General features: G+C 42.8%; 1 protein-coding gene and 1 long non-coding RNA gene across 2 annotated transcripts in view; both read left to right on the forward strand.

Moving 5' to 3' along the window:
* TESMIN (testis expressed metallothionein like protein) overlaps positions 1 to 16199 on the forward strand; it is a 55614-nt gene that overhangs the window by 35898 nt on the left and 3517 nt on the right. The window contains exons 7-9 of the mRNA XM_012520887.4: positions 9050 to 9152; positions 13502 to 13639; positions 15659 to 15834. Coding sequence (XP_012376341.2) covers positions 9050 to 9152; positions 13502 to 13639; positions 15659 to 15834 — 417 coding nt within the window. The remainder of the gene's footprint in view (positions 1 to 9049; positions 9153 to 13501; positions 13640 to 15658; positions 15835 to 16199) is intronic.
* Positions 9375 to 13477, forward strand: LOC131279963 (uncharacterized). The gene is made up of 2 exons (XR_009187479.2): positions 9375 to 10954; positions 11371 to 13477. It is a non-coding gene; the product is annotated as an uncharacterized lncRNA (long non-coding RNA).

Below are 16199 nucleotides of genomic sequence, written 5' to 3' on the forward strand. Positions count from 1 at the left end.
TTCTCACAGTTTTTTCGTTTGGTTTTGATCTCACTATTACATAGGCCTTTTAATAAAATGCATTAGGTGGCCCTCCCTACCCCACCCCACCCTTCTATTTTTCTCTAGTCTCTGAAAAAGTTTGGATAGGGTCAGGTTTATTTGTTCATTGAAGGTTTGATAAAAACTTGACTGTAAAACATTCTGGGCTTGGTGTCTTTGATTAGGGCAGGTTATTCATTCACTTTCTTTAGCTGTTACTGTTTTTTCTTAAGTTTTATATTTTTTTTTAAGTCTATTTTGATTTCTAAAATTTTCTGGAAAATTGTTGATGTATCTAAATTTTCAAATCTATTTTGAAATCTATTTTCAAAGATATTGCTCATATATTCTTTTTTTAAGATTTATTTCTCTCTCCTCCTCCTCCCCCCCGCTCCGTGTCCATTTGCTGTGTATTATTCTTGCTGTCTGCTACTGTAGTTGTCAGTGGCATGGGAATCTGTGTTTCCTTTTGTTGCGTCATCTTGCTGTGTCAGCTCTCCATGTGTGCGGCACCACTCCTGGTCAGGCTGCGCTTCTTTCGCACTAGCGGTTCTCCTTACGGGGCACACTCCTTGTGCTTGGGGCTCCCCTGCGTGGCATGGCACTCCTTGCACGCACCAGCACTGTACATGGGCCAGCTCCACATGGGTCAAGGAGGCCTGGGGTTTGAACCAACAGACCTCCCATGTGGTACACAGACGCCCTATTCACCGGGCCAAGTCCTCTTCCCGCTCATATATTCTTATATTATTTTTTAAATCACTTCTGCATCTGTAGTTAAATCCTTTTACATTTCTAATACTGTTTATACCTTTTTTTCTTTTGTGATCATTCTTACTAAGGATTTGTCAGTCTTTTCAGAGAGAGTGTTTTAGTTTGCCAAAGGGTTGCTGATGCAAAGTGCCAGAAATCTGTTCGCTTTTATAATGGGGCTTAAATATTTGAGATATTCCAAGTTCCTTGAAATGTCCAAATCAAGGCATCAGCAGAGATGCTTTCTCACCAATGACAGCTGCTGTTGATCCAGGCGTTGTTTGCCATGTGGTGAAGCAAGATGGTCACCAATCTCTGCAGAGACATCTGCCTTCCCCTCCAGAAGGTACCATCTCTTGGAGTGCAGCTGTGGGCAAGCAGGCATAGGGCTTGTCTCTTTCTGGGCCTCAGTTCTTTGAGGCTCTTGGGGGCTTCTGTTTTTCTGTTTTCCTGTAGTCCTCTCTCCCACATGGAAGAATGAAGCATAGCAGATTCCTTTTCCTATGTCTGTCTATGTGACTCTGTCTCTCTCTGTGTTTGCATTTATATCAGACCTAGCAAGGGGACAGAGAGTGAACCTGAGTCATACCTCACCAGTGTCCAATCAAAAGCCCTAAATCAATCTTATCAAGTAATCTAATCAAATGCCCCTCAACTGAATTTTATATAATCAAAGGGTACCACACCCAGAGGGATAGATTAGTCTACAGACATAATCTTTCTCTTTTTGAGATTCATAAAATAATCTCAGATTGCCACAACCAACTTTTGGTTTTATTGATTTTCTGTTTTTCTGTTCCCTATTTCATGATGTACATTGATTTTTACTTTTTTTCCCAAAGATTTTTATTTATTTATTCCCCACCCCTCATTGTCTACAATCACTGTCTGAGCTGTGTCCATTAGCTGTGTGTTCATCTTCTCTTTAGGAGGCACAGGGAACCGAACCCAGGACCTCCATGTGGAAGAGAGGCGCTCAATCACCTGAGCCACCTCAGCTCCCTGGTTTGTTGTGTCTCTCATTGTCTTTCCTCTTTGTGTCTCTTTTGTTGCATCTGCTTACCACCCCTCCCCGCCGCACCAGCTCACCTTCTCCAGGAGACACTGGGAAGTGAACCTGGGACCTCCCATGTGGTAGGCAGAAGCCCAATCGCTTGAGCCATATCCGCTTCCATTGATTTTTACTTTTTATTACTTTTTCCCCCTACTTATTATTTCACTCTCATTTTCCTAGATTTCTGTGTTAAATGCTTAAATTATTTTTAATCCTTTTTGCTTTCTTAGGAAATGCATTTAGAGCTATAAATTAACCCTATGTACTGCTTTACCGCATCCTTCAAGAGTTGATATGAGGCATATTCATTGTCATTTACTCAAAATACTTTGTAATTTTCACCATAATGTTCTCTTTACTTCTGTGAGTTGTTTAGGAGTGCATTTCAAAACACGAAAATATGTATGTATGTATATATGTCTTAAGCCCCATTTTTTATTATTAACTTAAAATTTCAATTACACAGAGGTTAGATAATGTATGTATTAGATCAATTATTTGAAACTAATGAGAACTTCCTTCATGAGCTAGACAATCAATTTTTCAAAAATGTTCTATGTTACCTTTCAAAGAACGTTTATTCTGTTTTTTTGGGGGGTGCAGCTATCTACTCACTAGCTCAAGGTTGTTAATTTTGTTATTAAAATCTGCTGTATGTTTAATAATTTTGTGATTTATCTGTTTTTGACAGAAGTATGCTAATACTTCTCATTGTGATTGCAATTCTGTCTATTTCCTTATCATTTCATTTTGATTTGTTTACTTTGAGTCAGTAATGTGAAGGATATACAAATTCATGATTGTTATATCTTATTTATGGATTCTTCCAATAACTGTTAAATACTATATCTCTGTATCCTTATCCTTTTTGCCTTAAATTCTATCTGCTATTAATATTGCTGTATCATGTTTTCTTGGTAGTTATTTTCAAGTTATAGTTTATAATATCCCTTTATTTCCACACTTCCTATGTGATACTTTGTTTTAGGTATATCTTCTGTAAACTATATATAGGAGGATTTTTAAAAAGCAAATCAAATAATCTTATGTTTTTAAATACATTTCTTTTATCCATTTATATTCTTGTCTGATTATTGATTTATCTGGACTTACTTGTACCACCTTATTTTGTGCTTTCTCATTACTACTTTTTCTTTGCTTCTTTTTGCCTGGTAAATGCTTTAGAAAATTAGCAGTAATGGCAAAGTGGAATAACTTGAAAGTGAGATCAGTTTGGAGGCTATCACAACAGTCCAGATAAGATGAAGACAGAACTAGGACCAGGGTGGTGGCATTGGAGATAAAAGCACAGATTTAAAAGACATTTCAGTCATATCCCTTGTAGCACTTTTCACTCATTTGTTTGTTTGTTTATTCATTCATTCATTTCACAAATATTTTTGAATGCCCATGATTTTAGGAATAGGGGGAACAGCAGTAAACAAGGTAGTCATGTTCTCTGCTCTCCCAGAACTCAGTCTAGTGGGGGAGACAGACATGAATCAAATAATCACATCAATAAAGAACAGAGTGAAAGAGTGAAAAATGTAGCCAAGGAGTAGTAATGGAGATGAGCAGGTGTGACAGCCAGGGTAGGCTTCCCTGAGGAGGTGGTGGTTGGATAGGGAGGAGTTGGTCAGGCAGCTGTGGGTTTCAAGTAGGTAGCTAAGAGTGTTCTAGTCTGAGGAATCAGCAGGTACAAAGGTCCGGTGGCAAGAAAGAGAGTATACAGAGTTCTAGGGACCGAAAGGAGACCAGTACAACTGGTTTTTAATTCCAAAATATTTTAAAACTATCCAAATGTTTAATATAAGGAGAATTACTAAATAAACTATGACGCTAGAGTGAGGTATTAAGCGGCCATTAAAATATACATAAATCTACTTATTTACATGGGAAATATTCATAATATATTGGTAAGTAACAAAAGTAAGCTACTAACTATAGAATATGACCTTATTTTTGTTTATATATAGCATTTAAACAAATATTTATTTCAACCTGAAATGTACTCACCAAATGATCATCTCTAAGGAGTGGGATTCTGAGTGATTGTAATTTTCTTTTTATTTTTATTTAAACAAATTTCTATAATAAATATGATTTACTTGTGTCAAAAAACAAAATGAAAATAAAAGACGTTTCTGAGTCACAATAGTAGAATCAATAACCTCCTGAATGTGGGGAACTAGAGTAAACCAAGTATTAGAACTGATGCAGGTGTTATGTTACTGGTAGATGGTGGAAGCATAAACTGGGAGCAGGGCCGTGGGAGTAAGGAGCAGCTTGACCAGGTGAGGGGGAAGGTCACAAGCTTAAGTTGTTGACACATTGTCTCATATGAAGTTGTGAATGTGGCTCTAGAGCTGCCAAGAGATAAAGCACAATAAAGAGATCCTCTGGTCTTCCGAAAAAGAGGTTGTTGATCCACTTTAAGTGTCAGTGGGAGGGGAAAAAAAATAGGGATGCAGTAGGTTAAAGAACAAATGGGAATTATAAGGATGAGCTACACATGTGGACAACCCTTTTATGGAGTTGGTAACAAAGAAAATGGGGATTTTAGGGTCTGAAACATGGGAGAGAGAGCAGGTTTTATAACACAGATTTTAAAATGTTCAGCATAAAGTTAAAACCTGAGAGATGAGAGAGAGTAAAATGACAGCAGAAGTATATAGAGCTGGAAAAGAAATATGCCAAGACTTTTGGTGAGAAAAGATAGTTTGACTAGGTATAAAATTCCATATTATCGGATTTTTTCTCAGTGTTTGAAGATATTATTCTGCTGTTTTTCTATTTCTAACAAGAAATCAGCTGCCATTCTGGACAATCTGTCTTTTCTTTCTGGCTGCTTATAAGATTTTATTTTTGTCTTTAGTGGTTTTTTTTAACTTTTTATTTATTTCCTTGGGATTCATTAGGCTTCTTAAATATAAGGATACACTACCTGCATTAGTTCTGGAAAACTCACAGATATCCTCACTCCAGTATATGACTCCTCCCCATTCTCTGTCTTTTCCACTTCTGTGATGCCACTCAGACATATGTTTGCTCCTCTAACAACCATTTCTCTTAATCTCTCTTCCATATTTTACATTTCTTTATGTGCTGCATTCTGGGCCTAATTTCTTTATATTTCAGTTTACTTATTCTTTCTTGTTCTTTTAGTTTAGTTATTATTTTCATCCAAGTTACACACACATATAGTTGAAAGAGACAAATAAATCTATAGGGTTTGTGAAAATGGTTCCTTATTTTCTGTTTCCCAGAAACTTTCAGCTCTTTTAATTGAATATTTTAGTATTCGCCCTCATAATTGATGAGGGCGAATTGATAATTAATGAGAATTGATACTTCTAAACTTTTTAGGTTTTCTTTTTTTATTAGAGAAGGTATACATTTACAGACAAATCATACAGATTTTTCAGTCTTGAAATGACCTATTATTTGAGTATCATAGAAAACATGGATTTAGGTCATTTTACTTCCCCTCCCCACCCACACATAATCCCTCTCCCAACACATGCTTTGCCCATACCTAGACTTGGATATTTGATCTGACCAGTAGGGAATGTGTATGTTTTATGACTATGTAGCACTAGTTGTGACTGAGGCCTGATTGCTTTTCCTTTCCTGAAACATGCTTATCTTTTCCCTAGAGTTAGTGCTCAGTTAGTACACAATTTTCTAGGTCTATAACACTTATTGAAACCTAAATTCTCCTCTGGTTGTGCCAATCTCTTCTCAGCATGTACAACATGTTAGTTGTTAATTTTGTCTTGAACATGTCCTTCCCAGAGTCATTCAACCCGTTCCGCTCTGGAGTGATTCATCTCCAGGCCTGGGGCACACTTCTCACCTTGGATGTCCCCTCTACCACCACCTTTGCTTTTTTCTTGTGTTGATTCTCTGGCCGCTGGATCCCACAATGTCGTCATTTGATTTAATGCCTCATTTGGGTGGAGGTCATCCTCCAATAGTGTCCTGAGAAAGAGCTCATGGGAAGTCAATCCTTTAGACCTTACATGTCTGAAAATGTTACAGTCTACCCTTATACTTAGATGATGTAAGGGGTTGAAGATAATTTTCCTTCAGAATTTTAATGGCTTTGCTGTATTTTTGTCTAGTTCCAGTATTGCTCTTGAAATGTTGACTTTATTCTTTTTCTTGATCCTTCATATGAAACCTATTTTACTCTTTATGGAAGCTTATAGGATCTTCTCTTTGTTCATTGTTGTTATAAAGGGCTATATGATATGTTTTGGTTTGGATCTCATTCATCTCTTATCTGGGGCCCTTGATGGACCTGTTTAATTTGTAAACATATGTCTTTATTTCTGGGAAATTTTCTCGAATTATCTTTCTGAAACTCTTGAAACAGAATTATTGAACCTTCTGGTCTGGTCCTCTACAGTGTATTCTCTTAAATTTTTTTCTTTCTTTCTTTCTTTCTTTTGTTTGTTTTTATAACTTCTGTCATTTTTTCATCTGTGATAATATTTTTAATTTCCAGAATATCTTTTTTTTTATATTTTGATTTTTTAAAAAGTATCATCTTCTTGCTTCATGAATGCAATAACTATTCTTATCTCTCTAAGAATATGATGCTTTTTCCTTCCAGTTTTCTTTTGCCTCTATAGTCTCTGTTTCTTCCAGGTTGCTTTTATGTTTGTTTGTTTGTTTTCAGGCCTCTGTTTTTCACTGTAGAAGATTTCTTAAAATGTCTTCTGATCTTTGGCTGTCATTCTTTTCATCTTTAAGAATGAGCCATAAACCTCACTCTTGGAGCATAGGTGGGGACTTTGTCACTGGCTTCACTGCAGGGTGATATGACTAAGCTGTTTTGTTGAGAAACCTCAGTGTCAGACTCTGCTTTCCCTTGGGCTGGTCAGAGTCCTCAAAGAAGACTTTTCCAGTCTCCTGCTAGAATTTTAGGAGCTGCTCAATTTTCCTCCTTTTGTTAATTATAATACCCCAACCTTCAGTTGTTTTACCTCAGAAAATAATTTTAATCTTTTGCCCCAATGGTGAAGGGGTAGTCTTTAGCTATTGGGAATGGGAAAGAATCTGGGGACTACTTCTTAAGTAGAATTTCAACCAGTTCTCCTGCTTTTGTCTTACCTGTACCCCACTCTAGAGGAACCCAGTGCCAGCATTTCCCGAGCTTTTAGAGGCTACTTCACCACTCTCCTGCTGGCCTAAAGGTCAGCATTCTTGAGTCTACTAAGTAGATTAACTTACTCTTCCACATTCCAGCCTTCAGACCTCTTTGTTTCCTTTTCCTTCTCTTCATCCTTGTGGTTGAACGTTCCAGAGAAACTTTTATTCCCACCCACCACCACTCACCCTTGTACTCCAAACTTCAGCCTAGGGAGGGATATATCACCATTCTCTCCTTCTGTGGAGTAGATTTGGGATTTTCTTCCTTTTTTTTTTTTTTAGGAGGTTCTGGAGATTGAACTCAGGACCTTGTACATGGGAAGCAGGTACTCAACCACTGAGCTACATCCACTCCCCTACAATTGTTTCTAATTCACCCATTGGGGAGGTCACTTTTCAGGGATCCACACTTTATATGGGTGTCTTTTGTTATCCCAGATTCTGTCTCTTTTCTCCTGAATGAGTGGTCCTTTGAACTCAAGCTCCTGACATGTCCAGGACAGCTGCAGAAGTCACTTGTCTCTGTATTCAATTTCTTATCTTCTTGTCCTCTGATGATCTCTTTTATTTTCCTATTGACTTGCAGTGTATTTTTAAATATTTAACCGTGTTTGGATATTCTATAGCAAGATGCTTTTTCCAGATTCTAGTCCACCATACTGTTGTCAGAGAAGCCTTCCCTGCATTTGTGCTGCACTTTCTAGGAAGCACATCCACTTCATATCTTCACTACTTCCTTCAGCAGCCCTTTGACTGGTAGATTAGGTTCCGTGATTTCCATTTTATGGCTCAAGACACTAACTAATAAGCACGAAGTGTTGGTGGCAGATTTGATATTAAAAAGCTGAGTTTAAAAAGACCATGAGATGTCACTTCTGCGATTCTGTTAGAAAAAGACTCCATCTTGCTCACTCTTTCTCATTCACCCTTGTCCTGGAGGAAGCCAGCTGCCATGCTGTCAGGAAGTGTACGGCCTGCCAACAGCAAACAAACAAACAAAACTGAGTTAAAGCTCTTTTCAATGACACATGCTTTCAAAAAGAAATTGATTTCAAGTGAAAATGGCTTTACCTTAAGGCTTAGACAATTCCGGGTCTTCCCTGGTCACAAATCACAAGTGGCTGACAAGCTTCCCAAAGTCTATCTGGAAGTGCAGGTTACATTGAATTTTTACATGAATTAAGGAATTAGGAGTTAAGTTAATGAGTCAAGAGGTAGGAGTTAAGTCTTATTACTGCCCATATCGAAAAAATTTAAACCATAGGCCTCCAAATGCCTGTTAATAGCACAAGGGCAGGTGCCTCACAGGAGGATGTAAGCTGTTAGTGGCCATAAACACTGATGTGTTCTGAGAAAGAGAAGTCCTTCGCACTGTTTCTGCCCCCAGTAATGTATTTATGTGTAGGGAATCACGGGTCCAGGGGGATTCTACTAGCAGAGCTGTTCTTTTAGAACCCAAATTCACAGATTCACCAATGGCCTTCCCCTCGACCCTTGTATTATGACAAAGTGTAGCAGTGTAGCCATCGATCGTGTATTTCTTTCACCATTTACATCCCTTTCCTCCAGGCACTGTCGTGGAATGAAAATTAATAAGATAAAGCCTGGGCCAGGCTTGACCTCCAGGTCCCAAATAGTTCTCACAGCCAAGGTCTGGCAAAGCAGTGAGCTCAACCTCCCATCATGTGGGATAGATGGGGTAATTGATGGGAAGACGGCTGTTATCTGATCCACTGCCCCCAAGCTGGAGTGCTGCTGGGAAAGCCGCAGTGGGCGCTTCAGGGCACGAGAGGGTTGGTGTCAGTGCACATTTCCCAGGAAGTTGTTTTACTTTGCAGACTCCTATATTAGAAAAGCAATGGTTTTGACTAGTTTTCTTTCCTCTGTGTTACTCACTTGACAAACCCCAGTCCTTCTCGTTTTCATATAAAAATGAGTCAGAATCACCTAAGTAAGTTTTATTGACTACAGCATGTGGGACAGCTCTTTTCCTGTACATATAGCTTCTTTTCATTTACTCAGTTTACCATCTGTGCCTTTGACAGACTGTTTTTATCTTCACAGGTACTGTGATTGCTTTGCCAGTGGTGACTTTTGCAACAACTGCAATTGTAACAATTGTTGCAACAATTTACGTCATGAACTGGAGAGGTTTAAGGCTATTAAGGTAATAAAATTCCATTAAGTACATGGGTTTAGAAAGCATTTAAAAGCGCTTGAGAAGTTCATCAGACTATCTCCAGAGATTCCTAATGTCAATATTGGGAAAACTCTAAGTTCTGGGGAGTGTGCAGTGAATACAGTGCTGTTCCTGATTGGGGGTTTTGGCCTGCAATAAGGGTCTGTGGAGAGCAGAAGCCCAGGAAAGATCCCTACTCTCCACGGGGGCGGGGGGGGGGGGGGGGGGCGGTGCTTTGGAGGTGGGGCAACGTCAGGAAGTTCTGATTTAAGAACATGCAAATGGATAATTTGTCTTGATTTGGGGTTTAGAAATTTTGGATATGTAGCAGATAAACTTGAGTTCAAACTGTGTGGTGGAGTCTTAAAAGGGGCAGATAATCCACGGTTAAGAAAAGGACTGGGCAAAAGGCTTAGCCCTGGCGTATGTCTTATTTTCACAGCCCTCGGCTTCCAGGGGAAGGGGGGAGTCTAATCCAGGCTTTCCTAAAGGGTCAGAAACATCACCGCGGGTTGCCTTGGAGGCCACTTGCTGAAGGCTAAATTGCAGGAACTTGCAGTTTTTATACTTCTGTGCAGGCACAAAAGATAATCAGGGAGAAGAGAGAGGCAGTTAGGGTTGGGGACGGCCACCTGCCCCAGGGAGGAACTCCCTAGTGTCCTCTAGCATACATTGTGAACGGGGCGGGCCATCGATTGTGCAGCTAGAACAAAATCCTCTCTTGAATTATGGATAAGTCCATCACTTGAAAATATCTGATCAGCTTCGATACAGCCAGATAGATATGGGAGGAGAAAATTGTATCTCTGAACTTCAGTCCAGTAGTGTTTTCTTTGGGGATGAAGGGTACTATCTACAAAGTGTAAAATCATGTATTTAGAAAGTGTTGGAATTCTCATCCATTGTTGGTGGAAATGTGGACTGGTGTAACACTGTGGAAATGTTTCTGGGAATTCTCATCCATTGTTGGTGGAAATGTGGACTGGTGTAACACTGTGGAAATGTTTCTGGGAATTCTCATCCATTGTTGGTGGAAATGTGGACTGGTGTAACACTGTGGAAATGTTTCTGGCAGTACCTCCTGAAGCTCAGCCTTTGTATGTGCTCTGAGCCTGTAAGTCCAGTCCTCAGGCAGCTGACAGAGATGACTGTAAAGTCCACCCACAGATGTGGACAAGGTGTTACAGCACGTTTATTCATGATAGCCACAAGCTGGAAACGGCCCAGGTGTCCTCCACGGTAGAGCAGGTGACTCGGTGTGGTACCTCGTGTGGCGGACCATGCCCATCCGGAAACCAGGAGGAACCGCAGCCACCTGCAGTGCCCAGGAGGGTCTCTGACCTTCTGCTGAGGGGAGGAGCCAGACGCCGCAGGACACGTGCTGGGTGATCCCCCTATGTGGAGTCCCAGAACAGGCAAAACAAAGGAAATACAAGGAGAACAGCGGTCCCCCCATGTACTGATGAGGGGAGCTGCCAGGGGCTCCTGGGGGGCTGGAAGCTGCTCTGCCTGGCCTGGAGGAGGGGGGCTGGTGGTGTGCCCACGTGTGCAGGTTCACTGCCTGTGCACACCTCGCATCCGTGTCTGTCACCTTCCAGTAAAAGGAAGAACGCCTCATCCAGACCAGGGCTGTCCAATGGAACAGTTGGCCACACAGCCTGGAGGCGGACAGTGCAGCCCCGAGGGATGCGTGCCAGGGGCAGAGGAAGGGCCGATGACTGCCAAGTGTGCAGAGAGCACTGATGCACTTGGCAGTTTAAAAATGTGCACGCACCTGTGTGTACACAGAGGTGAGAACACTGAAAGAAACAAGCAGAATTCAGAGTCGCGTGTAGGACACGGCGGGGCGGCTGGGGCGGGGCTTGACCTCAGGAGGGGCCTGTGGACTCCGGGGCCGGGTCCACCTGGACCGTCTGCGGGCCTGGCCCTTCGCCTCTCAGCGCCTCAGCCTCTGCGTCTGGAAAGCAGGGGTGACAATCCCGGTGTTTCCTTCACAAGGGGGCTGCGAGGATTGAGAGGGATTGCACACGCAGCACACCGGCCGCTGCCAGGCAGTGCGCGGGGAAGGCGGTGCTGTGAGAGCACCGGGGCTGGGACCGTCCTACAAAAAGCTGCGTGAGGAGCGCGGGGAGGAAACGCACCCACCGGAAACAGGGCTTTGCTTTGCATCCTTACCTTCTATTAATTTTCTACCATCAATACACAGGGCTTTGAAACTCAGGGACAAGCACAGCCTGAAGAAACTGTGACTAGGGGGTACCTTCAAGTGCGGAAATGAATGAAAACAAAACAAGAAGGGTGTGTGCTTCCTGAATTATGTCAGGAGACTCACTTCCTACTGTGGCTTTTTAAAAACAACCACACTGGGGAAGCAGACGTAGCTCAATCATTGGGGCTCCCGTCTACCATATGGGAGGCCTGGGTTCGCCTCCCAGGGCCTCCTTGTGAAGGCAGGCTGGCCCGCACGCTGCAGAGAGCTGATGCCCGCGCCTGTGCAGCAAGATGACGCAACAAAGGGAGACAAGGAGACACAGAAGAACGCACAGCGAATGGACACAGAGAGCAGACAGCAAGCAAGCAGGAAGGGGGGCAGAATAAATAAAATAAATATTAAAAAAAACCACAAAAAACCATATTGATCTCCATCCAGTGAGCGCTCTGTGCTGGGCATAGAGAACTGGCCGATGAGGGGCTTGCAGACCCGTGGGAGAAATGGCTGCTGAGCAAGCGTGCAGGTGTGTGAGGGGGTCTCGCCCCCTGGGGACCCAGCGGGGGCCTGGAGAAATCAGCATTTAACTTGAGGTTCCTGAAGGGCAAGTTGGACAGATGGAGGATTCTGAGGGAGTGTGTGCAAAGCCTTTGAGAAGGGACAGTTCTGGAGGTTCTTAAAAGAAGTTCCGGACGGTGCAGGAGGAAAGGGAGAAGGGGAGGTAGAGGCCAGAGCTGTGGGGCTGCAGTCAGGATCTTAGATTTTTGTCCTGAGAGTAAGGAGAAATGGTTGAAGTTTTTTCAAGGAAAGAAGTAGTAACTAGATTGGGTAGTTTGGAGAGACTGCTTGGCTGCAGTCTGGAGACTTGGGGTGGGGGCAGAGTTTCAAGGTGAGGGCAGTGGAGAGGCAGGTAGAGCTGGCCAGCGGCTCAGTAGGCACAGAACTGTGGCACAGCAGGCACGGAACTGTGGTGGAGGTGGGAGCGGAGCCTGCCAGTGTCCACGCTGAAAGGCCGGTGGGCACACGTGCTGGAGCCCTTGGGTGTGCTGAGTCCTGCCGGGCCTGGTGGGAGGTGCCCAGCTGGGGATGAGCTGAGGGCAGGCCGAACTCAGCCTGGCACTGGCTGCTCTGCCTTCAGCCAGGAGAGGAGGGCTTTTTGCAAGAACCCTGGGTCTCTTTGACTTCCACCAGCTTTCGGCTCTCACTTCTTCTGCAGCTGTGATCTCGGAAACACTACACTTAGAAACTCAAAAGGAATGTGACAAGCATACTATTGCCAGATGCAAGGCTGTCTGTTTTGTGATGTTTGGAGTTTTGTTCTATGATTGTGAACATGAACAGGTTTCTGCATGAAAATATATTAATAATCACTGTGTGCCTAATTCTAACAGTGCACTAAATCTAAGAGTTAAATTATTTCAGTGGCTCCTTTGACCCCCTACTAGGGGAGAAAGTCTTGTTTCTAGCTGAAAAAATTTCTTTTGCACAAAATTTCATTTTTAAGAAAAGTGGTATCTTGACTGAGTTATGTTGTTTTGAAAATATATGGGTTTTCAAAGGTCCAGAACCATGTGTAAAATGGTTTTTATGAGTTTCTTAATTTGGGGACAATTTTTTTGAGTGGTCTAAATTGTGGACCTAAGATTCTTTTCCTTGTGTGTGTGTGTGTGTGTATATATTTTGGTTTTTGCCACACTGGAGCACAATGTTTCTATGTAAAGAACCATTTTCATTCTTTATCCATGAGCACTATGCTTTGCTCACTTACAAAAAAGTAAGCCATATTAAGGAGCAAGTCTTCTTTTTTACAGTAATGTAAATATGAACTGTTTACATTTTTTAAAGCATTGTAATTTTAAAAATTAAGCTGTTTTGTTTTAAGTTGTTGAATTTGAAAGCCTTTGTAAATATCATTATAATGTATCACTGAAACAACATCTGGGGCAATGTAACCCCGATAGTATTGTTGATGGTTAGTATATGTTTCTGAAAATTAAATATGTATTATTAAAAGTTGGTCACTAAAAAAATAACCGTATTGAGATGGCAGGTAATAGACACCTTTCACTCAACACCACTTCTGAATAATAAAATACTTCTTGATGGAGTTTTGCATTTTCTGTCTTAGGCATGTCTTGATAGAAATCCAGAAGCTTTCCAACCAAAAATTGGGAAAGGAAAATTGGGAGACATTAAACCTCGACATAACAAAGGATGTAACTGTAAGAGGTCAGGCTGCCTTAAGAACTACTGTGAATGCTATGAGGTGGGTCACCAATTTCCTAGCATATTAACAAACAAACAAACAAACACAAAACAAAACAAATGGGCAAAATTTTTGGCCTAAGTAACTTTTATGGTTAAAAAAATTTTTTTAACTACTGTAATTTAAAAAGAAAAATATAGTCTTGTTCCTTCTAGAGTTTCTAAAAGAACACCCCAATTAATCTGTATTAATGCCTCACATATAAATTGGACTTCACAAATCCAAGTAAATTCACCATGGGCATCCTTGGGGAGCCTGTGGTATTGCCTGAGCTCACATTGCATGTCCAGTGGCACTCCCCACCCCCCCAACTCCCCACCCCAGATGGCTCCCTTGTCTGTTTGCTTGTTGTCTGCTTTGTTTTTTCTTTTAGGAGGCACCAGGAACTGAACCTGGGACCTCCATGTGGAATGTTGGCGCTCAACTGCTTGAGCCACATCTGCTCCCCTGTCCAGTGGCTTTGCTCTCCCTATGGGCTGTTGATCTTGCTGGGCAAACCATACCCACTGGTCAGCAATTTGGGGGTTCCCAGGTCTGGGCTGTGCCTGTGCCTCCCTGGGCAGGTACAGATGTTCTCTGTGGGGCAGTGGGGTGCACTGGGTCTCCGAGGCTCTGCTCCAGGTCCCCATAACACCTTATTCAGCAAGCATCCGTTTACCAGGGGGCTTTGACCAGGGCTAGCTCCTCCCTGGCTAATAGGCCTGTCAAGACAAGACTGGACGGTTGGCCAAGAAACTGAGGCACAGAGCAATTATTGGACAAAGACTTTTTCTTCCTCTCAAAGATTAATGGCAATAGACATTCTTTCTTCTTTAGTCTCTTCCCCCTTCCTCCCTTTTTGATCTCTGTTTTCTCTGTATAAAAGAAAGGAGGGAAGAAAGAGAAAGAGAGGGATCTCATTTACTTGACAAAGCAGCTAAGAAACCTTTCCTTAAAAGGCTCTTTTTTTTCTCTTGAGGTCTTTGGGACATCTGTGAATTTAACTTTGAAAGGTTTCCATAGAAGATCAGGCTTAAGGAAAAGCCTCTGATTCTGGGGACACACTTTAAAAAATGTGAAAGTGCAGACCCAGCCATGCCCTAGCCTGGGATTCTGAAAACAGAGTCAGAAATGCTGCAGAGAGAGAATTCAAGGAGTGTGGCACCAGCCTCCTCGGGTACCCTCCCTGGCCGCCTGGGGAGAGTCCCTGGCCCCATTTCCAAAAGCCAAACATGTGCCAGGCATGGCCCACACCATGAGGGGGTAAAGAGGAAAGAGATGTTGCTATGCCTCAGTTTCTGGCTATAGAGTAGACTAGAAGTCCAGAAAAGCCTCCTGCTTCAAAACACCCAGAGGCTCAGAATTTAAAAAAACAACTAATGCCCATCGTAGATGCATTTCTGAGCTAGAAGGAGAATGGGGGAAACCCCCACGGACTGAAACAAACAGGAAGCTGAAAACTTAACGATCAGCAGTGCCAACTTTCAGACTGCCCCAGGGCCTTTGCAAACCCCATAGCTAAGGGACAGTGGCTCCGGTTGCTCTTGGGGACAGGGAACAGGCCTTGGGCCTGCATGTAAGGAGCTGGACCCAGCTTGCCAGGGGAGGGCGAGGAAGTAGAAAGGCCTCCCCTGAGCGGGGGGCTCTACTGCCCAGATCCTCTGCAACCAGAGAAGCTAGCATAAAATGCCCTTCATGTGCCAGAGGAGAAGTATGGCCACACTGAAGCAGTGTTTATTCAAAACAGGAGTCAAAGAAGCTGCTGGCCGGTGTTCTCAGTAGAGCAGGGGAGCAAGCCCCTTCCTGCCCTACTCAGGGCTCACACCCACACATGCCACCCATGCCCCCTGCCCCCGTGAGGGCAGTGCACATCACAGGCCTTTGCTCCTCTTTGCTCTGGCCTTTTTTTAAAACAAGAAACTTGGCATACACACACCCATGCACATATAGTGAAGAATTATTTAAGTCCATAATGGAATTTGTCAGTTTGTAGTGGACTACAAGGCAACCTAATTTTATGCAAGCATTTCATACTACCAGGCCAAAATTATGTGCTCTTCTATTTGCAAATGCATTGGGTGCAAAAATTATGAAGAAAGCCCAGAACGAAAAACACTAATGAATATGCCCAACTATGTGGAAGCTGGAGGTTTTGAAGACAGTCATCATTTGTCACCAACAAAGTTTTCAGGACTACCAAAATTCAGGAAAGAGAGGTAGGTACTCTAAACTATCCCTCCTGATAAGGGAAATAGAGGTCAAAGCTGGAAAGAACCGGTATGTTCCTGCAGGAGGAGAGAGCCAGGGGTGGGGAGGGAAAGGCGGAAGGCGCTCGGTCCCTCCTGGAACGAAGCCCAGACAGCCTGAGAGACCGTAGCCAGCCCACCCACCCTGGGGAGACCTGGGCTCTCCAACCTGCGGTCTGAGCCCTTCCTTTTTGACCTCCTGCTGAGTTACTCTTGTTTTGTTTAAGAGCAAAAGGGCCCCACAGGGATCACCTCTTGGGGCAGCAGCTTCCTGCTAGGAATTAACCAAATGTGCACTGACTTACGCAGACAGCAAATGCCTAAACCGTTTCTAT

This window comes from Dasypus novemcinctus, chromosome 10, assembly GCF_030445035.2.
Source record: "Dasypus novemcinctus isolate mDasNov1 chromosome 10, mDasNov1.1.hap2, whole genome shotgun sequence".
Lineage (NCBI taxonomy): Eukaryota > Metazoa > Chordata > Mammalia > Cingulata > Dasypodidae > Dasypus > Dasypus novemcinctus.